We start from the raw sequence: 27,600 nt of genomic DNA, 5'->3' as shown, positions 1-27,600 counted from the left end.
AATAGTGGGGCAAGCTTTTTTAGAAGTAAACAGTAATGCACTTGCTTTAACACATGAGTTTAACGTGTATGCTGTTTAGAGAGTCGACGACATTTCGATCTATAGATACATAGATCATTATCAGGGCGAGAGTATAGCTAACCTGAAATTACACTGCCTAGTTGGCGAGTGTTGGAGAGAAAGGATCCAGGGGTTATGGATGTACACTGTAGGAACTGTTTAGAGAGGGTTAGAACCCTGTTAGACCTGGCATCTTTGGTGTGGTTTCCCCTATCTTTTTGCCTCTACCTCCTGTATTTTTGATGCTGTGCTGGATTTCGTTTTTGCTGGTTTAGATGCTTTGGACACACAGCCACTGCTGATCAGTGTCAGAGTGTAAGTGATCCCTGTGTAAATTGTTACTATGATTGGATAAACATGATTGGCATATTTGTCTCGCCAAGAAGTCCCTAGTAAAGTGCACTGGGTGTGCCAGGGCTGGTGATGACAAAGGCTACTAGTGGGCCTGCAGCACTGATTGTGCCACCCACATGAGTAGCCCTAAAATGGTGTCTCTGGACTGCCACCGCAGTGCCTGTGTGCAGTCTGTGGTAAATTAAATTACCCGGACTTAATTTCTATACATTAATAAAGAATAAGGATAGCTCATAAAATGAGAGGCAGAGTCCGTGGTGTCCGAGTCAAAAGGGCTTTATTTCAATGGCTCGAGCCAGGGGAGAATCAGGTTCCATCACCACTTAGGTTCAGGAAGGGATATCTAACGTTTTATTAACATCACACATTATATATAGTAAAACCATACAATTGCAATGAATACAGTAGGCGGAACACTCCAGGCGGAGCAAGTGAAAAGAGAAAGATAAAAACACATGGGCGTGAAAGAAGGCGTGTAAAGAGGCGTACACGTGGGTGTTCACTTGATGAGTCATAGGTGTGTCATAGGTGGGTGGATGCATAGAGGAGGTCTGCAGGGTCAGCAGAAACCTTTACCCTACATGTGCGCGCAACTGGTCATGACGTGGAATTGACGTGTAACTGGGGAGAGCTGGGGGGGCTGACTTTAGCACTAGTAGAGGAGTCTGGATTCTGGGATGTCAGAACGACCTGCACCTTTGGCACATCTGATATCTTATGTTTGGAGGATGTATTGTCTGAAGTAAAGGTCTCTCGAGTAAAGGCTGTTCATCACTAAATGCTAGTGTGTGCATATATTTCTTTGTGCATTGCGTGGGGGCCATGGGCCTACTATGGCAACGGGGTCAGTAAATCACTTGCATGGAGACAGGAAGGCTAGGCCCTATGCTCTGCAGGCGGAAAATGTTTACCTCTTTCACTAGACTGGAATGTGTTTTGCGGAGGCTGAACAGATAACTGTAGGCAAAATACCGTCTTGGCAGGCAGGCCAAGCCGGGCACCTCTCGGCTGAGCAGGGAGTAAGGGAGAGGTCAGGGATGCATACCTAAACTGCAGCTTTCAGAGACAGAAGAGGCTCGGAGCCTGAATTCAGGGCCTGGCTCGGCTGGGCCACAAAAACGTGTGCTTCTCGAATTTAAAACGTGTACCATGTAAATGCATTGGCAACGTAGGCCTCAGTGCAGAATTAACGTTTCATTCATGGAGGGTCTAATAACTGACATGCTAACATTAGACGGAAATGCAGGGGCATTATTATTACAGGCACGGGAAGGGAATTACATGATAACATGAACATACATGGGGCATAGGTACATGGATAGGGTGCGAGTGGGGGGACACACTGACCACATACAATTTCTGTTTCCTCATTCCCTCCTTGTCCCCTACTGCGCCCTTTAGGATACATCTATTTTCATGAGACCATCTATTTGTTCATATAGCATCATTTGCTCGTCTTTTTTTTATTCGTGCACGAGAACGAGAACGTGGACGGGGAATACAAGCAGTGGCACACAAGCCGCAAATCGCCGGGCCACATTGCAGACAGAGACAGCAACTGAATACTATGAGCAGTATTATTCCTAGGAATGACAATACTTTCCATCCCCAGGCTGATATCACACTCCAGAGCCAACCGGACCAAGTCCAGGAGCCTGGATTCTGGTGTATCTGATGAGCTATCTTATGGAGCCTTGTTATTGCTGCATACACTGATGGTGCGTTATTAGGAATAAACACACAACAACTGGAGCCGATCACTCTACAAGCTCCGCCCCTATCGGCCAGGATGACGTCAAGAACAAGGCGGTTCTGAAGAACAACAAGTCTCATAGCAGACTGTTCCTCGGTCAGGTTACCTAAGGCAGAAGTAGTCTCATTCACTACTGCTTCCAAAGTTCTTGTTAATTTGCGTATTAATTTACTATTTTGGACGGGGCCTACGAAAAAAAAGAATCCTTTATTGAAATCTGTATATTTCTCCCATGCTGTCTCAGTCTGATCGACAATTGGGGATTCGATCTCCCTCTTGTGTCTTACATGTACGAGTTGGGAATCTCGGTGATAATGGGATGGAGCTAGGAAAACAGGTGGCAGTAGGAACGCAATATAACACGTTCCACCCCAGTCTAAGGGCAGACGTACATATGCTGTCTGACCACAAATGAAGTAGGAATGACGGGAAGCTTTGAAAGTAGACTTTCCTTTATCATTGAATTCGACCACAGTATTACAATCACTGTGTCCTAGGTGCACTGAACCATTCTTTCTAACACATAATTCACCTTTTACTGGTAAGACTGTTATAAACGGTGAACCTGTATTGGTCTCGGACTGGACGTTCAGAACCATAAAGTTAGGGGAAGCATTTCCTTGTTCATACACTTCATTTTCTAGATCGGTCCCTTTCCTTTGGGGAAGACCGTCTTCGTCTGGAAAACATGCTTTATTCATAACTGTATTCAGGTCTCCCCATATCCAATCGCCCTGGGAAACTGTGGACTTACTGTCTAGTGATGACATTAAAGCAAACCATGCTCCGCACGAACCATTGTGCGAAAACGGATAAGGAAAGAGGGGCAGAACTCCCTTCATTTTCTGATAAGGTGGGAGTCTGCCGCATACCCAGCAATTCGTTACATTGCTGGTCTGATGAGTATGGTGTAACATACGAATAAAAGTGTTGTTGCGCAGTGCTAGTCGATATGACAATTCATGGGGTGGCAGGTCACTGAATGTGTGCTCTATAGTGTCATTGAAGGAAGAATGTATATGTGAACCAAGAGGAGGAAAGAAAACATGTAGCGTCAAGCTTATACATATAATCGATATACTTAGAAAAAACATAATGATCAGGGTTACTATGCATCTACTGCGTAGGTTCTTGCAGTATTTTTCTTTCATTTTTTTCTGTCTATCTCTCTGGCTATTTGGGTCTACGATCTTATACATGTCAGGAACCTGTCTAACCGCTTCACCCGAGGGGGACTTAAACAATTAAACGCTGTCTGACTTACTAGACCGTAGCTTTTGTCTATATACTTGTTGCGGAGTCTTTTCTAGCAAAGGGAGTTTAGAGTCTATATTCTCGGGACAGTTCTCAGAGTCCTTTACCGAACCAAGTCCATGGAAACGCTTCACATGATTGGCGTGGAGCCATCCTTTGCGCCCCTCGACCTTGACGGCAGTCCTCGTTGTTAATAACACCAATTTGGGAGCACGCCAGCGGGGCTCCAGAGGGCTTGAACGGTCGAAGTTGCGAACACACACCAGGTCTCCCGGAACAATTGCGTGAGTCTTCACCTGGGTGTTGTCCGGGAAGGCAGCTGCTACCTGTGAACGACAAGAAAGTAGTGCAGACAGCAAGGAAGCCAGGTAATCTGTCAGCATAGTACTGTCAACATCTGTGATTTTACGTGGCATAGGCGTACCCCACATATTTGGCGGTCTACCAAAAACCACCTCGTACGGGGATAGTCCGGTTCTGGAATGAGCTACCATACGCATGTAAAAGAGGGCAACCGGCAAGGCTACCATCCAATCCACGCCTTTTTCTGCACAGACCTTCGCTAACTTGGTTTTGAGAGTCTGATTGTGTCTCTCTACGAGACCAGCTGCCTCTGGATGTCGTACGCAATGGAATTTCCACTGGTACCCTAACAGGAGAGATACTTGTTTCATCAATTCAGAAGAGAATGGCTGTCCATTATCTGAGTACACGACACGGGGCAAGCCGTATCGCGGGAAGAATTCACGGACCAACTGCTTGGCAGTGGTCACAGCAGTGTAATCTGGGACTGGGTACGCTTCTGTCCATCTAGATAGGGCACATACAACTACGAGGACATACTTGAAACCTCGACATCTGTCCATCTGAATATAATCCATCTGGAGGACTTCAAAAGGGTGGTCAAGAGGATGAAATCCACCTTGTTCCACGGGAATGCCTTTGCCTGGATTGAACTGACAACAGATCATGCAGGTACGCACTTTCTGTTTCGCTGCTGCACGTAAATGTTTGTTGAACCAGATGTTCTGTATACTGTCTAACATGGCTTTTTCTCCTAAGTGTGCTGGACTATGTGCTGTATTTATGATAGCTTGAACCATGGAATCTGGGAGAAACCATGTGGCTTTGCCCTTTGTCATCCATCCCTGATCTGTCTGGACCCCTCCTTGTTCCGTCCACTTCCTGATTTCGTCTGGAGTGGCATGTGTCTGTATGTCGAGTACATCTTGTGAGGGATCCCTGACTGTCATGCAATTTGTCAGTGATGTTACTTCTGATTTTGTCGTGTCAACTGGAATGTCTGTTTGAGTCTGAGCTGTAAGTTTAGCTGTTCGATCTGCCAGGTCGTTACCCTGGGAAATAGTATCTGTGACTTTAGTATGTGCTTTGCACTTCATGATGGCTATTGCTGTAGGCAAGTGTATTGCATCTAACAGAGCTTGAATGAGGGGACCATGCTGTATTTTGGCTCCATGGGAGGTCAGAAAACCTCTCTCTTGCCAAAGGACTCCAAAGTCGTGAACGACTCCGAAGGCATACTGTGAATCTGTGTATATGTTTACTTTCAGGTTCTTGGCTCGTATGCAGGTTTGGGTCAGAGCGATGAGCTCTGCTGCTTGGGCTGACAGGGTGTCAATTCGTTGTGTCTCTATGACTTCAGTATCAGTGGTCACTGCATATGCGGCCACTAACTCTCCTGTGCTTGTTCTCATGCATGAACCATCCACATAAAGTGTCAGGTCTGGGTCGGGTAATGCAATGTCTGTCAAGTCTTGTCTAGGCTTCGTCACTGTGTTAATTACTTCCACACAGTCATGTGGTGTAGGGTCTGCTGTGCTCGAGGGTAAAAGCGTAGCAGGGTTCAGGATATTGCAACGTCTGATCTCTATGTGTGGCTGGAACAATGTCAGTTCATATCCTGTCAGTCTTGCTATAGTCAGGTGCTGTGTCTGTGTCCTGTTCAAGAGAACTTCCACTGAGTGTGGAACCTGTACTGTCAGGGGATGTCCTAACACTTTGGAGTCGCTTTGTCTGATTGCTAGAGCTGTTGCTGCAACTGATTTGAGGCACGCAGGCAGAGCCTGGGCCACTGGATCCAATGTACTAGAAAAGTAAGCACATGGCTTGTGCTTTCCTGCCTGATCTTGTGTAAGGACAGATAATGCTGTGCCATCGCGTTCAGTGACAAAAAGTGTAAAAGGTTTGCTGTAACATGGTGTTGCTAAAACTGGTGCTTGACATAGAGCTTTCTTCAATTCATCAAATGCAAGTGTATGTTCCTGAGTCCAAGGGAGGACAGTTGATGTCGCTGCATCCTGTGTTGTCAACTGTATGAGTGGTTTGGCTAGATATGCGTACTGAGGAATCCATTGTCTGCAGTAAGAAGTGAGGCCAATAAAGGCCCGTACTTCCTTTTGTGTCTTGGGCTGTGGAAGATGTGCAATTAACTGAATGCGGTCAGGTGTCAACTGTCTACCCCTCTTGGACAGCAAGTGTCCAAGGTATACCACTTGCTGGGCACAGAATTGTAGCTTTGAAGGGGACACTTTGTGCCCCTTTTCTGCCAGGAAGTATAAGACTGTCAGTGATGCACGTTCACAGTCTCGTTCTGTCCGTGCTGTGATCAAAAGATCATCAACGTATTGGAGCAGTGCAGTGTCAGTAGGCATGTGAATACTGTCTAGTTGTCTTTTCAATGCTTGACTGTAAATACTAGGACTTTCTGTGAACCCTTGAGGAGCTCTCGTAAATTTGAAGCTTCGGCCATTTAAACAGAATCCGAAGAGATATTGGCTCTCTGGATGGATCGGGACACTAAAGAAGGCGTTCTTGAGATCAATTACAGTAAAGAACGTCGCTTCGGAATCAATGGCAGTCAATAGTGAAGAAATGTCTGGGACCACTGGGTACTGTGGTATAATGCATTTGCTCAATTCTCGGAGGTCCATCACTAGTCTGTAGACCGGTAGTGCATTTGGGTCAGTTCGTTTAAGAATCGGAATGATAGGAGAATTACATACATTGGAGTCAGTTTCTACAACCACTCCCTGTGCAATGAGTTTGTCAACAATTTTCAGTAATGCAATTACAGCATCAGGTGGTAACTTGTATTGTCGGATTCGTGGCAGTACAATTCCTTGCTTGAGTGTGACACGATATGGTGTAATGTGCATGTAACCTACATCAGTCGGACCTTGCGCCCATAAATGCTGTGGTACATTCTGAAGTCTGGGGTCAAAATCTCTCAACACATAACGTCCTTTAAAATCACGTAAAAACAATCTCACTCCTTCCGGAGAACAACAAATCACTGCTCCTAGTTCTTTCAATGTTTTTATACCAAGCAAGTTTTCTGGACATGATTTCGTAAGCAACAAGTCTGTAGTGCGGGACAATGGACCAACTCCTAGGGAAACTGGCTTTGACACTTCGTTAACAATAGGCTTTCCTGAAAATCCCAGGGAAATATTCTGTGAGCCTGAGAGGGGTGCCCCTGGAACTTCGTCATGACTGATGGTAGTTCTGCTCGCCCCTGTATCAATCAGAAACTTTCTGTCTTTTCCCAATACACGACTATGTACATAGGGACCCTCTTGATCTACAGGAACCTCAATAAGGGGCAAGCCAACCTCCCTCTCTAGGCTGTTTCATGAGTACTGTTGATAATCTGGGTAGTCTGACTGTGCATACTGGTACATTTGTTGTGTGACATGTTGTGTGGCAGCTGCTGGTTGAGGTACAGCTACTGTCTGTTGCGTGTTCTGTGGCGGTTGCGTGTTTTGCAGGATGTTATCCTGTCTAGGAGGACGCGGTCTTTCTTTTGTCTTGCCTGTAGCTATATTGTGTTTCAGGACAGCACATTCATTTATATAGTGACCTGGCTGTTTACAGTAGTTACAGTTCCCTTTGACAGGTGCCGCGCCCTTTTTCTGGCCATCGGCTGGAACTGATTGAGCAACTAATACTTTCATTTTCGTACCTTTCATGCGTCTCTTTTCGTGTTCCTGTTCTTCTCTAATTCAATTCTGGTGAAACTGTAGCATTTGTAACATTTGGGAAGGGCTATTTGCTTGCCAGGTACTCTCAACCTTCAGTACTCTATTTTTGATCTGGGGTAAGGAATTCTCTACCAATTTGGTCACAAAAAGATGTGGGTACGATTCACTACTTGTCTTCAGGCCACTATTATTAAGAAAACATTTTTCGAATCTAGAATAAAAATCACTAGTGTCTTCATCTTGTTTCTGTTTGCAGGCTGAAATAGCATCCCAGTCTTCCTTTTTAGTAGTCAATAATCTCGGCAAAACCTGTATCAATAGCTCGGGTAATTCTTTAGCTTTGTCCCCAAGACCAATACCAGGGGCTCGTGTTTTATCTTCGTCTTCTAATTCTGTCCAATTAATCTTTTTCTCTCCCACCTCCCACTCTTTTTCTTTAAGTTTTTCGTAAATGCCTGCTGGTAACAGTACTTTCAACATTTTATTGATATCAGCGTATGTATATTCCCCCATGCGGAGCATGTCTTTTAATTCACGGTGGAACCCTGCTGGGTCTATATCATGACAGGGCAGTAATTTTTTCATTTCCAATAATTCCATTTTTGTCAAGGGAGTGTAAACGAATACTCGTTGAAGCGCACCTGCTCCAGTCCTAACGGGATGAACCTCTCTTCGGGGGTTCTGTCTGTCTATGTAAAAGGTTTTTCTTTCTCGATGTGGGGCAGGAACCAAGTGCGAGGTCAGAAAAGTCAAGTACTTATGTCGTTGATCTAGAATGACATTAATTAATTCGGTACCTAGGCCTCTCCATCTTTCCAGGAGTAAGTCGTCCAGTATTTTATACAAGGGACCTGGATCAGAATGCTGACTCTCATACAAGGTGATGAGATGTTGAATCATGTAAATACCAGCTAAACGCTGTTCTTCCGGAGGAAGACTCAAAAATGTTTGCTCTACTATGTCATCTTTATATATGTTAGAATTACCAGCCCATTGAACTGCTGACCGGGCTAGTTCCTGTTCATGCATAGTACTAAGTTCACTACTACCTACTCGTTTTTTCAGTGCTTGCTCAGTAGCTTGGAATAGGTGTTCAAGAGAATATCTTTCTGGTATTGGAGAGAGGGAACGTTTATTGTAATCTAGGCGTATGGGTCTATCAAACGGTCTTGCCCTACCTACGTAATGTATTTTACTTATTTCCTCTATTACTGTATCATCGTCCTCTGATACTTCGTCGTCCTCCTTCTCGGCTTCTTTCTCGGCTTGTTCTTTCTTGTGTATCTCAAGAATTTCTTTACGAATTTCCCTGTACATGGTTTCTACTCTATTCTGTGTATCATGTTTACCAGCAGCTATGTTGTCACTCCAGGTTATCATACCTTTAGTTACTTCTTTATCTGGCTGATCTCGTTCCCTGATCAAGCAATTAACCAAAAACTGTAAGAGCATGCGTTGAAGCTCCACTTTTCTATGTGCCATGGCCTCATGGATACTTTCTGGTCCCTCCCCCGTTCTAATGAAGTGGTATATTTTATCTAAGTGGTCCCTCATGTCAGGTAAAGTAATCAAATAGTCTGCAACGCGTCTTAAACGTATTGAGTATATGAGCATTGTGCCCTCACCTGGTACTGGATCATATATACAATCAGTGAGGGACTGTCTAAGGGTTGCTAATGTCACTGGTTTTGGCGTGTGTTGTAGTGCTAAATCTCGTAGTGTTCGTTTCATTTGTGGTGGGGTGGAGGGCCCCCCTCCCGATGCTACTAGACTTGAGTCGCCTTGACTTGAGTCGGCTTTTACTGCCAGCGCTGCCGGTGGTAATGCGGGTCGATCTTGTGCTACAGGTGGTTGCGGGTGAAATGGATTGGTAGGGACGGTGGCAGGAGTATTAGTAGGGCTGGTTGAATTGACAGGGTTGGGAGGAGGTGAATCTTCATTTACATACTCTGGAGCAGCGTCATCTAAATAGGAGGAAAGAAAAATGTCCGCTGCGGTCTGTTTATGACTACGGAGTTTAGTCGGGATCAGTGGTGGCGGCAAGTTACTGGGCACTTCCGGGGTCACTCTAGGTAGGCCCTCAGCGAGGAGGGGATACATGCCTTTAATAAGGGCATTTCTTTGTCTCTCTAATTGTTCTGCCTTAACCGTTCACCTTCTTCTTTCAGCTCTTTTTCTTTGGCTTTTTCTGATGCTTCTCTACTTCTCTCTGCTTTGTGCATTTCTTTCTCTGTTCTTCTATGCGCTTCTTTACGCCACAACTCTATGGCATCTTTCTGGGATTGTCTAGCTTTCTTCTTCCATAGTGCTTCCTCTACTCTCATGATGCAATCAGCATCCCATGTCCCTGAGACAGGCCATCTATATTTCTCTTCCAGATCCATCGTGTAATCTACCCATAAATCTAAGTACAGTATGGCATCCAAGCCATGCTTGTGGTACATAAAGTGTCCAGGAGTGTCCCTAGGCGGGACAGGAACTGCCTCTTCGAGTATCCCTTTCCTGGTTCCTATCTGACGTAATTTCGAAAACAACGGCATGATTGAACTAGTTTGAATGAAAACACAATAAGCACAATAATAGACTGTAAACAATCATTCATACCACGACATTAAAACATTAGAAACAGACACTAACTAGTACATAGAATAACACAATCCTAAGATAAACCTCGTTTACTGGATGCACTGCTAGAACAGTACAGTCATACCGGTCTCATAAAGAGACGCATCTTTACCGCATCCACCTAAATGGACACGTCTGTACCGGATCTGTGTACCCAGACCCGTCTTGACCGAGTTCAAATAAATGAACCCGTCTATATGCGTTCCCAACAACGGTACTCACCGGGAAGCAAAACTGAAGGCCTCGGAAACTCGATACTGGACTGGACTGCTACGGCTTCTTGCTGCGCATGCGCCTCGGAACAGGTGGGCCTCGGGATACCTCGGACCTTGCTCTCTCGGCTTGGGCTCTGGTCGGGATGGTCCGCAATCCTCACCGCCTCGTGTGGATGCCTCGTCGCAGTCTCCGTCTCCTCCGTGGGCCTGAGGGAGTAGCAGGAAATCCCGCGGATGTGCACACAAGTAGTCCGTCACGGCTATAGAAGGGGTCAGGGGGCTGCGCTTACATCGCCGGCACGTGGGGAAGGGGACTAGTCCCTATTCGGGTGCCAGAATTATGTGGTAAATTAAATTACCTGGACTTAATTTCTATACATTAATAAAGAATAAGGATAGCTCATAAAATGAGAGGCAGAGTCCGTGGTGTCCGAGTCAAAAGGGCTTTATTTCAATGGCTCGAGCCAGGGGAGCATCAGGTTCCATCACCACTAAGGTTCAGGAAGGGATATCTAACGTTTTATTAACATCACACATTATATATAGTAAAACCATACAATTGCAATGAATACAGTAGGCGGAACACTCCAGGCGGAGCAAGTGAAAAGAGAGAGATAAGAACACATGGGCGTGAAAGAAGGCGTGTAAAGAGGCGTACACGTGGGTGTTCACTTGATGAGTCATAGGTGTGTCATAGGTGGGTGGATGCATAGAGGAGGTCTGCAGGGTCAGCAGAAACCTTTACCCTACATGTGCGCGCAACTGGTCATGACGTGGAATTGACGTGTAACTGGGGAGAGCTGGGGGGCTGACTTTAGCACTAGTAGAGGAGTCTGGAGTCTGGGATGTCAGAACGACCTGCACCTTTGGCACATCTGATATCTTATGTTTGGAGGATGTATTGTCTGAAGTAAAGGTCTCTCGAGTAAAGGCTGTTCATCACTAAATGCTAGTGTGTGCATATATTTCTTCGTGCATTGCGTGGGGGCCATGGGCCTACTATGGCAACGGGGTCAGTAAATCACTTGCATGGAGACAGGAAGGCTAGGCCCTATGCTCTGCAGGCGGAAAATGTTTACCTCTTTCACTAGACTGGAATATGTTTTTGCGGAGGCTGAACAGATAACTGTAGGCAAAATACCGTCTTGGCAGGCAGGCCAGGCCGGGCACCTCTCGGCTGAGCAGGGAGTAAGAGAGAGGTCAGGGATGCATACCTAAACTGCAGCTTTCAGAGACAGAAGAGGCTCGGAGCCTGAATTCAGGGCCTGGCTCGGCTGGGCCACAAAAACGTGTGCTTCTCGAATTTAAAACGTGTACCATGTAAATGCATTGGCAACGTAGGCCTCAGTGCAGAATTAACGTTTCATTCATGGAGGGTCTAATAACTGACATGCTAACATTAGACGGAAATGCAGGGGCATTATTATTACAGGCACGGGAAGGGAATTACATGATAACATGAACATACATGGGGCATAGGTACATGGATAGGGTGCGAGTGGGGGGACACACTGACCACATAAAATTTCTGTTTCCTCAAGTCTGTGAACTGCCATGTACTCCTGGTCAGTGTCCCCACTGACCAGGCCTAACCCCTTCCTTTCTGTGCACATTGGTCACCCCTATGGAAGTCCCAATGTACCCCCTTGGACAGGGTGCAGTGTATGTGAAAAGTAGAGCATGTACTTGTGCAGGTGACATGCTCTGGTAGTGAATTACAGCCATTTTCGTTTTTCACTGCTGCAAGGCTACCTTGCTCCATGGGCTATCCTGGGGGATGCTGGCTACAGTGGCTATCAGCATATTTTCCCATAAGAACAAGATAGGACATAAAAGTCTGGTATCCCTGAACTCAGAATTTTATTACACATCTTTTAGGAAAGGTTGTTTTTAAATCCTGTGTTTGAGAACAGCACTTTTAGAAAGTCGCTGTTCTCTTGTCTGACCTTTCTGTGTGCCTTGGCCTGTTTGTGAATTGACTGTCTGGTTTGAGAGTGACAGGGGCTGGGGATTCCCCAGGAGGCTGGCTGAGTCAGCCCTAGGATGAATGACTGCATTTGCAACTTGAGTGGTGGGAGGAGATAGCACCTGGGCCTGAATAGGGCTGTGCCTGCCTTCCACAATGCTGGCTCCACCTCTTGCTGGGCGGCTGACGACCCTGCCCCTCACTCTGAAAGGAAAGGAGAAGCCAGGAAAACAAGGTGATCAAGGAACACCCAGAACTGGTTCAGACTGGGCTCAGGACCCACTTGCACAAAGAGAACAAAGACTTTTAGGGGTATATGTACATGACCCCTGACAACAGAAATTTAGACCATCCTGGAATCAAGAAGGGACCTCTGCCAAGGAGAAAGCTTAAACTTAAGAAGGAAGATTGTCCTGCTGTGTGATGGTGGATTGCCCTGCTGTTGCTTTGCTGTCAAGGAGAGGAGAGGGGAAGGACTTTGCTTTGTGCTGTGCCCCCTTGCTTGAAGGAATCTCCAAGGGCCTTAGAAGAGCTGGCTCCCTGTTTTGAAGTCCCAGGAACAAAAGAACTTCACCCCCAGCTTCCCTGAGCTCTGCTGAGAGAGCTCTGTCCTTCCTGGAGTGCTTGGCCCATGTGTGGGGCCTCCGGAAGTTGTACCTGTGTTAGGAAGCTGGAAATCACACTTTTAAAGACTTTGCTACAGAAAAGTTATCGCATCGCTGGCTGCGCAGCACATCCCCGACAGTGCGAGGAAATTCCCGCCTGTACGGAGGTCGGGATCATCGCAGCGGCTATTGCTGCTGCCTAAGACGTCGCACCCTTTGCTTGCGGGAAGATCGCCCTCGCTGCGAGCATCGTCACAGGGCCTGTCATCACTGGGTGAGATTGCTGCACCGCTTGCTTGCGGGCCGCATCACGTCCCTGCGAACATCGTCGCAGAGCCATCGCATCGAGGAGCTGCGAGAGAGAGATTGCTGCTGTATCGCGCATCGTCACCCCTGAGACCGTTGCAGCCCCTACGAGATCGTTGCATCGTGCCTTTGCGAGAACAAACTTCCTACGGAACCTACGCAGTGGAATCCATACAAGTGGCCCTCCTCCCCATGCAGACCGGATTCGTCGCAACACGCCCGCTGCTGTAGCGGGGCTGTCGTAAACGCCTCCCCAGGGCCCCAGGAGCAACGCATCGCTTGTTTTCCCCCGCACCAGCTTCTGCCTTTGGAACTTTGTCGCATTTAAAGGTACTGTTGGCTAAACGTCCCATTGGATTCTTCAAACAAATGCTATGCACCAGCCCCCAGACATTTTTTTACTTTTTCTTACATTTTTTGAATGGTCCGGCAGCTGTCATCCGCTTTTAGGTGCTCCACTATCCTAAAAGTGCTTTTGTGCATATAAGATTTTTTATTTTTATTTACCCATCTAGGAGGCATCTGCCATCTTACATTACTTAGATGCACGCATGTGCAGTGGCTCGTGCATGGATATGTAATAATGCATGCATGCGCATACAGAATGACACAACAACACAACATAAATGTTCAATAGAGAAGGACTAGTCTAGAATATTGCCTGAACCGATTCCGCATGATCAAGCAGCATCAGGGCTCACCGGCGTCAATTGTCATGAATACTGATATTTACTAAATAGAATATGGGAGAAGCAAAAATGACACATTTTCAAGCCTTCAGTTTGCACAAGCCCGATCTTTATTAAACATAGTAAAAAGAAACATAACTCTTGAGTTAACACAGAAGGGACACATTCAAGTTACAGAATAATTGTAAGAAGCATCCAAAATAGTAAAAACTGATAGTGACTAAGATCCTTGATATTGACTCTGCCTTTCCCTGGGGATTTGCAAGTGTATACTGAATGTAAAGCAATGCAAGCCTGTGCACAACAACACCATATGTTAAGAGAGTTTCTACTTTTTAAAGCCTCTGTATTAAACCAGGAAGACCCTCTGGGGTAGCTGTGCTTCTGTGTCTTGTACTTTGGGCGTGAGTGGTCGCTGTGATGTTCTGCTGAACAATGGAAACCTGTGATAAGTGACAGGTGTATACCATTCGGCGTATGCTCTAGCGTGACTAGAAACAGCACAACCATACGTTACTTCAATTATATAATGAAGTGGCCTTATCTTTATTGCTTTAGAGGAGAATCAGCTGGTGATTATTGGGAATTCGAAGCAGGAGCTACGAAAGAGGGCTCAAACTTAGGATCATTATATATGCAAATGTTCAAGCGTGAAAACTAGTGATCTAAATTTCAGGTTATTATTGCATATAAACTGCACCACTAACCCTTGGAATTCAAAATTACAGTTTCATTGTATTGACCTCTGCCCAAACTAATCAGCTCAATTGCAGGTTTTATCAAAAAAGACAGGCAGTAACATCCTCTTCAGAACTAGCAGTTATTATTGTGTAGTGGAATTTAAATTTCTCACACGAGTATTTGCTAGGGTTTAACACGTCACACTTTCAAAAGGTTTACAACTTTGTAAGCTTAGTAAAACATTGTATTCATAGCAAATGTAACTTTTTTGCGAAGAAAATTCTCTCGTTTTTTCAATTTCATTTCACAGAAACACTTTTGCGGCATTGTTTTCTTGCAGTTTACACTTTGTACATTCACAAACATTGCAAAGATTAAGATGCTCTAAAAAATAACTTTGCAAAGTTTCTTGATTGAGCTTTGCAATTATTCATACCGAGTTAGTTTATGAAGCCTGCCAAATATTGTTAAACAAACACAAATCTAATTGGAGTGGATGCCAAAATGGCTTTGGTCTTTTTAATCTGTAGCTCGCTATGCTTTGCTTCCGTGAGTTAGTGGCTGAGAAATAAACCAAGTATTTTGAGTTCATTGTATTTGTCCATTCGAAGGATAAATTCAAGAGTCTTTTCTTGACTATGTGGTTACGCGTCATGTCTTCGACAGCTCTGTCTCCAGGTCATACTCGAGGGTTGGACGTTGTCGAACGTGCTCAGTAGCGCCTTTCCTGAGAAGAAACCACTTTCCCATCAACTTCCTCGGTGACGATCATGCGGACTTGAGTAGTCGATGTGCTGCTTTTGGTCGTAGAACTTGAAGACGAGCTGGATCCTGAAAAAAAATGAAAAAGATCAAAATTTCTAATAACAAACGGTTAGTTTGCTTCAAACAGAAAAGATCCTTATTAACACATGAATTCCGAGCAATTATTATTGATATACATATAGAGGGATGATTTCTCGTTGTGAACATGTGCAGACGTATGTTCTTAAGCAATCTATTTTGTGCAATCTAAAGAATTGCAATAATATCACAAAAACAATTCTTTTTCCCTGATTTATTTATTTATTTATAAAGTTTTATATAGCGCGAACGAGATCCCGATGGATATCAGAGCGCTTTACAATAGGCAGAATGAAAGAAGGGGGCAGTATAAACATACATTGGGAAACAGCAACCAAAAATGGAGGATAACACAGTAAACAGGTGTACGCGTGTGAAAAAAAAACACAAAAAAACCCATAGGAGATGAGCCATTGCCTGATCATCATTTTTTCCTTTTTGCACGAAGATAAATTAAGTTATTAAGTACTTTGGGAAAACTAATGTATATTATCAACTGTATTACAGAAACAAGATTCAAAGGATAATTTATTTGAAGATTGATGGGATGTCTGATGAATAACCAACGTAAATGTTATTTTAGCTGAAGATTTTCATTTCAGTTTGATTAGAAGATCGTAGTGCTTATGACCTGGCAGAAGAGAGCACAGCAAGTGATGGATGTGTTGCCCGGTGGGTAGCCGCGAGCAAACAGCCCATTCCTGTGACAAACCAAGCGGCTGCTGTAAAGCCACTCCGTGTTTTCACAGTACAGGCAGCATCGGCCTGCACTTTTAAAGGGGATTGGAGATCCCCTTGCACGTGGGTGCAGTCAATGACAGCACCCTCCTGCAAGGGGATGTCTGGGGGGTCCATGAATCTCCCTTTTCCCTCGTCTGAGGGCGGCAATCAGGGAGCTTCTTTGCATTTGCTCCCACATCTATATTAAGGCACGGGCACAGAGGCAAAGGGATTCCCTCTTTTGCAAGAGCCACGCCCCCATGCAAATAAGACAATACCCTCTTGCGGAAGTGCTGGCGCTTTCTGTGTGCCAGCACTTTCAGTATTACAGAAGGGGATGCTCAACTGTTAGCGGCCACTTCTGTGATACCAAAGTGCCCCGAGGGCACACAAAGCAGGCGAAAACGCCCGTTGCACCCCAGGGGCACTTCCACCGGTGACAGGCTCTGGTAAGCGCAGTGGGGCGGGTCAGGGCACCGCATGGGGGAAGCCGACGGAATAGGTATTATTTATTTATTTAATTGTACCTATCCCTTCATCCTATAATAAAGCCTCTAATCTGTTTCAATCACTGACTGCTTAGTCTGTCAAATAAAAAATGCCTGGGCCCTTGGCAGACCCAATCGAATATCGGCAGTACAGAATACCAAGCCTTGATTCCACCTCATGCCTCTTTCATTTACCACCAGGTAGTCTCTGACCTTTTATCGCACCATTGCAGGTTCTTTTTCTCCCTATGTCACTGTTTTTCCATCTTTCTCATCCTCCTTCTTTCCCCATTTTTTGTTCTCTCTCCCGCTTTGGAACAAAGTCTGATGATGAAAAGCAAATCTTGATCCACAAAAATGAGTGCCGTTGGGTCCCACTGAAACTACCGACTTGAATTAGCACTGATCACCTCACATGTCTCTCACCTCTTCTGGAGATGAGTGGATGGTAGTTTTTGCATCCGCACTGATGCCACTGGCTCTACTGTTGGGATGGACATTTAGCCAGTAGCGGCTACTAACAGACCCGGGTGGGTGGGCCGGGGGCAAGAGAGTGGAAGGGATGGAAAAATGGAGAAAAAAAAAACATTTCCCTGTTACGGCCAGCCGCCGCCTCTCCTCCGCCCTCTTCTTCCTCACTACGGTCCCTCAGTAGAAAGTACTCGGCTCCCAGACTCCCGATAGCCAATCCCAACGCTGCAATACAGTGTCGTGATTGGTCTGAGCCCCACGGATCGACGTTCAGCCAGGGAATGGGGCCCTGGGTATGTTCTCCAAGCGGGCTGTAATGCAGCCTACATGGTGAAGATGCGAAGTGCACAACTATGTTTGGCCGGCCAAGAGGGTCTGCCAAACAGTCATGTGCACTTAGGAGTGGGCAAACCACTCCTGCTCTGCTCCTCTTTCGTCTGAGCAGCTCCGGCCCAAACACGAAGCTGCAGCAGAAGGAAACATAAAATAATAATAACCTGAGTTATTATCATTTTATGTTTCCTTTACTTCACTGCTTTGAAGCAGTGGGGCGACGCTCCTCCACCCTAGTGGAGGAACCGCCACTGCATTTGGCAGATCATCTGCCAGCAAATATGGCATCAAAAGACCTTTCCTAATTTGGACAGTTCTTCTCATGCCCTGTTGGCCAGATTTCCCCATTCCAACCATGTAATGTACCTCACTTTAAGTATAGAAAAGATGCAAAGGAAACCATGATACTCAGGGAGACGGCTCCCTGTGCCTCAGGGGCACTGTATATTTATTTACAATAAACAAACCCGTGTTTTGAGGGAGTGTTTTTTTCAGAAAATGAAAAGAAAGGTCTGAAATGCGACCATTTCTTCGCATGCCTAACATCAATTTTTGTTGTTGCCAAAGATGCACCTGCAATGAAGATGGGAGATACTTTGGTGGAAAAATAAAATATCACGACTTGGCCGTAAAATCTAAATATGGAGATGCAAGGTATGGTTGGGCCAGTAGAAGCACCGTATGGCCACAGCCATTTGGGGACAGCCCACCAACCCCTACACAAGGTGGTTTTCTTCATATGAAGGTACAAAGCGTTTGCATGGGGGTGATAAAAATACGTCCTGGCTACTGGGACTATCTTGGTCGTTTTTTGGCACTAGTGTTTGTATAAAGATTCCATCAGTAATAAACCAATTCAGAAGTAAATCCATATTTACTAGTGTTTGTAAAAGGTTCCATGCATCAGGCATAAGAATATAGGGGAAGATTTACTAATATTTCACACAGCACAGCAAGGTAACTTGCTGGGTTGTTTTGTGTAAAATGAAGAGAGCAGAACTGAACCCGATTTACTACGATATGGTGCACGTCTGCTGTCTCCTACCGCTGGTGCCCTTGTGGCATGCTGCAAGGGTGCATGTGTCACAGCATGGACTATTTTTTGTGTAGGAAGGCACACCTTGCTGGAAAAACCTCCATCCTTAGAGGTGTATTCCTCTCTACGTGTGTGTTTTGTCGAAGGCAGCACACATAGAAAGAGAAAGTAATGAAGAGAAATAAAGATAATTCTCCATGTTACGCCGCTTAAGTGTTTGTAAATCTGCGGTTGCATCAAAATACAAGCAAGGGTAGGTGCAGGGGAATGCCCATATTCCACCCATGTAATGCCTACCAAACACAAAGTGCTGCCTTGCGTTTATTTGTATTTACTAAACCATGCAAATTGACTTTATCTATACTACTATTATAAAGAGAGAACAGAAACCTTTTGGCAAGGTAAACTCGGGAACCACAGCGCCAATCCACACACCCAATACATTGTTGTAATCCTCAGGGTGTGTAGATGGACATAGGCTGCATAAAATTTTAAAAAACGTAAATTAAAAAATTAAACTTTAAAAACAAAGTAGTCCCCTAAAAGTAGCACCGGCCGCGACGTATCGCTGGCCGCGACCTAGCGATGTCCGCAACGTGCGTGATGACGACAGGCGGGGAGGAGCGGTGACGAGCAGCGAGGAGTGGCAGTGAAGTTCGGAGTGCGGGGAAGAGCGGCGGCTCAGGTAAGGCAAAGGCAAAGGAGAGGCGGAAGGCGGGAGGCGGGCGGGAGACGGTCTGGGCAATGTCGGGGCAGGCGGGGGCCGGGGCGAGAGTGCACCCAAGCCTGAAATGTTGCCCCCAGCCCCCTTCTGTCCCAGGCAACGCTGCCGCAATCCAGAAATGCTGCCCCCAGTCCCCTTCTGCCCCAGGCAATGCTGGGGCGGCTGCTAGTTAGATTAATAAATGCCAAAATGGATTTTGTGTCATGGCTGAGCCATAAAAGTGATGCAACCCCGAAGCGCAATCCCAGTAAATCTGGGTCATAGGGAACAAACCATTGCTTTTACCGTTTGGTTATAAGAGTGCACATTTTTATTCCAATATACTCAACATTATTGTCTTCACTGTCATTACTTTCCTGGAGAATACTTAACTGAAATCTAAAGCAATAAACAGAGGTTCTATCTGTAAGGTTCACTTTTCCCACTTGCATGTAAATCCTAACCATTAAAGTGTCTGGTAGGAAATTTGGATCGGCTAGTGCTTTAAGAATAGACAGTAAAGCTGCACCAGTATCAGTCACACATCAGCCAACTCTGATATGTCTCTTGCTTGTCATCAGAAATGCCAATCATTCAGAGCCACAGACCATTTAGGAAATTATAGAATTTCTCCACTAGTCACTCTGGCACCAGACTACAAACAAGTGATCAATTCTATGAGAAATAAAGATTCTTACCTCCTTGTACAGATGCAGCTGTCCATGCAGCGGATCTGTGGGAAAAAAAGAAGTAGCCCAGCAGGATAAATAATCTTTTACACATAACAGAAAACTGATTATACATGAACAAAACATACAGGTGATCTATCAAGATGAATGTGTGATGTTACAACGCATGCAATTACAACGCATGCTTTTACAACACAGCCTTTACATTGCAACTACCATTACATCGCATGATTTTACAACGCATTCCATTACTACACATTTTTAAAACTACCATTACAACGCATTCCATTACAACACATACCATTACAATACATAGTACTTTTAGTGCAACAGTAGGGTAAGTGTTGGATAGTGTAGGGTAAAAATGACTATTCCCATTCCAGTGATTGCAACAGTAAGGTAAGTGTTGGATAATGTAGGGGTATAAATTACTATTCCCCCTCCAGGGAGTGCAACAGGAGGCTAAGTGTTGGATAGTGTAGGGGTAAAAACTACCACTCTCACTCCAGTGAGTGCAACAGTAGGGAACGTGTTGAATATTGTAGGGGTAAAAATTACTATCCCCATGTACCCCAAAACCCATACCCACCCTAATACTAAAATAAATCTACATTACTTACCGTATAATGTGTTGTAATAGCATATGTTGTGATGGTATGTGTTGAAATGGCATATGTTGTGATGACATGCGATGTAATGGTATGCATTGTAATGGCATGCGATGTAAAGGCAGTTGCAGTGTACCAGTTGCGTTGTAAAGGTAGGTTGTTGTAATGAGTGTGTTGTAATGGATGAATCCCATCAAGATAAACCTTGATTGCACACAATCAAGCATGCCGTTGGCAGGCTTCCTAGCACAATAAACCCTACTTATATACGAACATGCATGCTGTTGTCAGGTAACATCAAGATATAAAAAATACAAATCAATTTAGATTCTTAAAGTGCAGATTTCTAATTCTGGAATATCTGAATTCTGAAATCAGCTTCTAAATAGACTACCAAAATTGTCAATGTTCACTTGTGATTCAAATAGATCAACAATAGAACATTTTTTATCAATTATATTTGCACTGCAATTCTGTTCAGCAGTCAGTAGGGATTCTGAACCCTCATCCAAAATGTGGAATGCACACTCACTTCCACTGTAGTTTCTAGTAAATTCCTACTGGAGAACCAAATACTGATTGACTAAGATCAATTCCAATTGTGAGTACAACTCTTTGACATTTTTTCAGGGGTCTGAATATATCCAAGTTGGTAAGACAACCTGTCCATCAAATGTTTATGTGTGGAATCCTTTACCCATAATGTAGAATGGAGACACATCATCCTTACCAATTTTAAGTCATAATGGAATATATGTGGATTCATTCACATGATCTAAATCACTTTAACTTTGATCGAAAACTTTCAGAAGCTCTTAAATATGCATCAGTATTTATATTCCACCATGGAGTTTTGTGTGCGCCATTTTGAGGAAAGTGCATTTTGACATTTTGAGTTTTGTTATCCATATAGTCTCCTTAGACCCTCTAAGTGAGTTACTACTACTTCCTACTAACACTAGTAGTAAGTAGTAGTAGCACTATTACTACCACTACTACTACTACTAGTAATAATATCCTCTGGATTGCCCTTGCTCCCTAATGTGCAAGTAGGACAAAGCTGCTACTCCCTTCCTGTGGCCCAAGGAATCCTGGGGACTCTTTCACAATAGGAGGGATTTCTTCAATCCCAGGGATAGGAACATTGGGAGATTTGCAGCATGGGTGATACCCACTGCCGCCTCACCAACTACCTACTGCCTCCCTCCACCAAAGTTAAAATAATGACTTGATTGATCATTCTCAGTGTTGCTACTACTTTACAATGCCAACCCATTATAGCACTGACTGTACACCGGAAACATTACCAACATTACTATGAATCATTACAGCTTGTCAGCTAAGAGAAAGTCCAGTTCAGGATGGGCAGAGAAACTGCATGGAAATTATGCTAAGATCATAAAGGCATCCCCCAGAGGTATGACAAAGCACTATTTAGCAGTCAAATCTTCCTATTCCCAAAAACAATACTAGTGTCCAATGTGATGCTCAATCATGGTCTCATTTCATGCCTGATGATGAATGGGCTTTAGTGATGCTGTCCGTGAAGCTGTAGCTTGATGCTATGGTGCTATCACTTACTTGGCATCCTGACCCTCGAGTAGCTGTCGGTACATGTTTATTTCCATCTCCAGGCGGTTCTTCTCGTCCAACAGGGCCTTGTACTGCATGTTCTGATGCTCCATGTCGCCGCGGAGGTTTAGGAGCTGGGCTTCCAAACCGCTGATGATATTCTGGATTTGGAGGAGCTGAGCTGCGTAGCGACCTTCTGTTTCGGATAAGGAGGCTTCCAGGCCGACTTTCTGATGGTGAGAAAAGAGAGGTCAACCTCACTCCAAGCTGATTCAACAAGACATTATACAGCTTAAAAAGGCCACTCACTGAAAAGTAAAATATCTCCCCCTTATCTAACCTTATATCATCAACAATCAACAGCAAAGGGTCCTGAAATGTCCCATTGTTTGAGTTGTAAAACCCTTTCACTAGATGGACCATTTAGAGGATGCTAAGCCTGTAGCTTCTGCATAGTGGAGGTAGTGTGCCTTATACACCATTATTAGCTCATAAAAATTGATTAATCTCCCTGGTTTAGGTGGCGTTGGGACGCAGGGTAAACAGACAAGCAAATGCATCTATATTGCACCACGATTATTCACCTGATATATAATTAAATAAACCGGAAAATACTGATATAGCAAGAGATCTATGACTTTTCATTGATTCTAGTTTTGTTGAACAGTTTGAAGGTGGGTGCTTTTTGTTTTTACTGTGTGCATTTAATACATGCCAATATGCTCCTCCATTTTTCCACCATCTTTCTGACCTTATTTCACTCTTCTCTTGGATAATACTTTACACTTTCCTGCCAAATAGGGCTAATAAATATGCTGAAAAAACACCAATCAACATCATCATTTGATTTTGTTCAATATTTTTGAAAGGCAACATTTCCTATTCTCCATCTTCACTAAGCAACATTTTCTGACTGATGATTTCATGAACAAATACAATGGGAAATATACCCTTCTAAACTCCAATTTATCCCTCTTTAGAACCATGCTGATGCTTTATCAATGTGGTGTAGTTGTCGGGAGCTGTAATGTTAATACCATTACATCTCCTGGTAATTAACACAATTTAACAACTGGCGTAAACTAACAGCGGCAGTGGCGTGACCCAAAATGATGCTCCCTTACAGAATGTGATGAGGGTCCCATGAGTCTCCCATGTCTCACAGATATTCATGGGCCTTGGGCTGAATGGGATCACCTGAAGGATAGGGTGCCCCCAGAAAGATTGAAGCCCCCCCACTCCCCTTCACCTCAGGGACCTGTGATACCCCCCTGAATAGCAGAAACCGTTTACCACCAGTTTCTCCACAGTGTTAGTAGACATGCATGCAGTAATAATGCCATATTCTCCATCTTCAAGAGCAGGCCGTATATGTTTGTATTAAAACGGTCAATTATAAGAACATGGGATTATTCAGCCTGTAATTGAGCTTGTTTTACTAGTAGCTTATAGCTGGATGTAAATGATGCAGAGACAAACTTGTGAAGGCACAAAACGACCAACATATTCGAAAATACTTTATGCTGGTTTCTAAATGAGAATTTTTGAAGAACTCTGTCAGTAAGCGATTAATGAAAACGCTTGCTCATCATTGATGTGCATATCTGGAAGGATATGCTCTCTCAGCATCTCATTCCATGAAAACAAAATCAGTAAAATGTTTTAAAGGAAATCTATAATTAGATTAAGTCAACCATGTGAGATCTCAATAACCTGGCATTATAGGAAAGGACCATTTTAGGCATCGATAATCCGGCAGTATAGGATGCCGACACTGGAGACACGAATGGCAAGGTAATATATGATGCAGCATTGATGACACCAATGTCAGGGCGTACAGAATGGAGTCGTCGGAGACACCTATGACCTTGCAGTATAGTATGGATCAATTTGCGACACCAATGGCCAAGTAGTATAGGATAGAATCATTGGAGGTGGCAAGAGTGTGGCAGTGATGGAGACACAGTTGCTAGAGTAGAATGGTGCCATTGAAGGTGCCAAAGAGCAGGCTATATACGATGGAGCCATTGGAGATGCCAATGTCCTGGTGGTATAGGATGAAATTATCTCCAGCATAAGACTAAGTCATTGGCCATGGATCCAGGTTTGTCCTAGTGCAATAGATATGGCGGTAGCGTACCATGCTGAACTGTGACTGCAGTTCTATTTCCATGCCCTGCATGCTGCGTCTTATTTCGGTGATCTCGCCCTTCCCGGATTGCACCTGCTCGACGCTGGCCATGACTTCCTTCTGCAGCTGTTGACTCTATAACGAAAGGGGTGGAAGAGGGAGGTATGAAAGACAAATTAGACTGGAGTAAGTCATTTGTTTTGACAGTCCACTGTTGAGATGTTGAGTTGGCCAACGTACGGATGCGATGAAAACAGATTCGGCTTCTCTACGATTCTTGTCGGCCATGAACTCGTACTGCTCTCTCATCTCTGCGAGGACCTTAGTCAGATCGACCCCTGGAGCAGCGTCCATCTCCACGCTGACCTTGCCAGCTGCATGGGTGCTCATCTCACCCACTTCCTGCAAAGAAGAACACACAGTTCCAAGTGAGGCCTAGCCCGTCAAGTAGTTGTAGCATATTTTAATATCAGGTACTGGACGGGAAGACTTAAGTAGGGCAGTTAAGCTGATTAAAATTGGCATCAACAAAACTACTTACTTTGTTTAAGAAGATTCATGAAAAGTTTAGTGGAAATTAATATTTCATGCCAAAAAAAACTAATTCTATTAGGCTCACGAAATAATATGCAGATTCCATTGTCTTTTGAAGACAGCTTGTAATTTGTCTTGGCACATGTGGACAAATCAATGAGTTGAATTATCTGGAAGCATTGTTAGTGACATATTTTGTTAACAAGATGTTTGAAATTATCTTCATTTTTGCATACCAAACGACAATAAACATGTAACATAAACCCCATAATGTGAACTTCAAGGCTAGTGTCTTTCTTTAACTCTGTACACAAAATCTAGGACTGTTTCCCATAAAGTATATAAAGGGCTATATTGGAAAACAAAAACTGCACATTTAAGTCATTGAGTGTGTGAACTACAACAGTGATTTCATGCAAAACAAAAAAGGCACACATGGATGCTTCGCTTTTACCTAAAGGCACAGGAAACACATTTGCAATAATAATCTACCTCTCTTTGTTTAGTCCATCAAGCTGAACCTACCATGGAGGTCAAAAACCCTGACATTGGCTGCCGGTAATTCTCCTGGGAATCCCTGATGATATGGGGTTTGCCATTTCCAAGATAGAAAGTACCATCTCATCCTGAGATTGCTAACAGATCACGGAGTTTTTCTGCAAATGCCATAGGTTACCCTGCTCGGGGATAAAAAAAACTCGGAATCTTGCAGTTTTCCCACGGATGTTTTTATAATCTGGGAGAATTTTGAACAAAACTCCTAATCCTGATTCCGGCATAAAGTCTGTTTGCGCCTCAATTAGGATTTGTGTGTCACTTGTAACAAGGGCTTATGAAATCCGAGAACATCCACCAGTGATTCACAGCACACTGGCCTAACCTAGGAGTGAAAAGTTCCTAAGTGTAGAAACACCACTCAACGAAAGTGCAAACACAATGACTAATTGGATGTCTGTGCCATTTGTGCCTTGCAATAACAGAACACACAAAAAAGGCTGTAACTAAAGGGACATCCAACTAAGACGTCATCTTGTTGGCACTGGGATTATTATTATTATTATGCATTATTATCCCTGCAGGCATAGGACCACACATTGTGTGGCTTTCCATGTGGAACGACTCCATGCATTCAGCCTCTTTCCCCTTATGCCTAATGAGGCAGAACTTTAGCTCGCCCCTGCTGCATGCAAAGAGTTAAAAGCCACTGAGAAGAGGGCTGTGCTGTGATTCCAGCCCAAGATAAAGTAACAAAAGCAATAGGCAGTGGCAAAGCCAGTAGGTCAGACTGGTATTTAGAGTTCTGACTAATAATGTTAGAGACATGCCTGATGCACTAAGAACATAATGCAAAAATCGAGATTAAATAATAATTCGATGTGTGATAATTCAGTGTATTTATTAGATATAATACACTTCGTCATCCATTGCAATGTAAGCTCTCCAAGAGAGGTGGAAAAATACACCAAACAGCCAACAGCATGAGATGAAAAAGAAATAGTGCTGTAGTCTGAGCCAAACCCCTATTCGCTATATACTTTAAAGAATGACGACAATAAGTGATCAGAGAATGGAGCTATGAAACTGGACCTAGAAAGGTAAATACATACACTAGAACACAGATACACAAAATAATCTTCAGTCAGCTGCACCCCACTTGTGAAATGTACTAGCAGCACAAGAATATGGTCTCTGTTAAGTGATAGTTGCTCCCTGGCAGCCAGGTTCGACCTGTAAGAATGAACAGAAAAAATGTGAATAAAGATGGTACCTCGTCGTGGCTCTTCTTGATGTAGGCCAGCTCCTCCTTCATGCTCTCGATCTGCATCTCCAGGTCAGATCTGGACATGGTCAGCTCATCCAGGACCTTGCGCAGCCCATCGATGTCAGCCTTAACATTCAAGTGCATGGCCAGCTCATTCTCGTACCTTTTGGAACAAAGGGGATATTCGTTGCTGGTTTGAGATCTTCAAATTCCCCAGGCATGCCCGTCTGTGTTATTTGCAAGGCATTATTTACCACTGATCATATTATACTCAGTGCTTGAAATGGAAGTTCAGTTCTGACAATCCCAGGACACCTGTTTGCTTCTGAATACTAATTGAGTCTCTGCTGAGAAGTGCTGGTACTCTCCCTTTCTTTCAAATTAAAGAAGTGCAGATACTTGGTACCTGACAGTACCTGCCCATTTATTGCACTGATTACACGTCTGTTCTATGAACAATCAATCGCATTTTTTTGTTTTCATATATTTACTGACTTTTTTCCATTTATTAATACAATTTTTTGTGCTTTATCACATTGCAGTCACTTAGTGTGGTAATCATTTATGGGTCTAGTGAAATGACTTCATGCTGCATAGTCTCATATTGTCAGGAATATTCAGTAGTATGATGAGAAAAGAAAAACAAAGTATGCATCTTAAAAGGCGGGTCATGCAGCACAAGTTTCTAGGGTTTGCACATTGAAAAAGCAAGGAACTAGTGCAAAAGGCCCGTAGAAGGAGCACTCAAGGAGGTGCAAAATAGGATTGTTAGACCTTAGGGTGGTCTTCCCCCAAAACATTTGCCTTCCTTCTTCTATTTTTTACTTTATGATGAGGTCGGAAAATGCCACTTTTTAGAAAGTTGCCTTAGCCATTTTGTGTCTGCAGCATTTCTCTGCACCTGACTGGGTGTAGTTGACAGGTGGGATTTGTGTATTCCTCTTAGACAGTCACACACAATGGGAGCTTAGGTGTGACTGATTGGGCCATCACTGGCACGGTGGGAGGAAGGAGCTGGTCTTTGACTCATTTACACCTGCATAGGCTGTGTCCTGCCCTCACACAAAGGTCTTTACAGTGTAACTTCAGCCAGCTTGTAGCTAGGGCAGGGGAGACAGGGAATTCCTTGTACTCCAAAGCCACTGTCTAGGAGCTTCTCTCACCTAGACAGAAGCAGGACACCAGGATATAAAAGATGAAC

At 44.2% G+C, this 27,600-nt stretch overlaps 1 protein-coding gene across 1 annotated transcript in view; it reads right to left on the bottom strand.

The window, feature by feature from the left end:
• Positions 1 to 13,915: 13,915 nt before the first annotated feature.
• The window catches only part of LOC147717229 (keratin, type I cytoskeletal 19-like), a 28,403-nt gene continuing 14,718 nt past the window's right edge, over positions 13,916 to 27,600 (bottom strand). The window contains exons 3-8 of the mRNA XM_086924179.1: positions 26,406 to 26,562; positions 24,344 to 24,505; positions 24,113 to 24,238; positions 21,982 to 22,202; positions 19,802 to 19,836; positions 13,916 to 15,340 (exon numbers count right to left, since the gene is read on the bottom strand). Of these exons, the coding sequence (XP_086780305.1) occupies positions 15,222 to 15,340; positions 19,802 to 19,836; positions 21,982 to 22,202; positions 24,113 to 24,238; positions 24,344 to 24,505; positions 26,406 to 26,562 (820 nt within the window). The 3' untranslated portion in view covers positions 13,916 to 15,221. The remainder of the gene's footprint in view (positions 15,341 to 19,801; positions 19,837 to 21,981; positions 22,203 to 24,112; positions 24,239 to 24,343; positions 24,506 to 26,405; positions 26,563 to 27,600) is intronic.

Source organism: Lissotriton vulgaris, chromosome 5 (genome assembly GCF_964263255.1).
Source record: "Lissotriton vulgaris chromosome 5, aLisVul1.2, whole genome shotgun sequence".
NCBI classification, from domain to species: domain Eukaryota; kingdom Metazoa; phylum Chordata; class Amphibia; order Caudata; family Salamandridae; genus Lissotriton; species Lissotriton vulgaris.
This window is presented reverse-complemented; position numbering and strand designations above follow the sequence as displayed.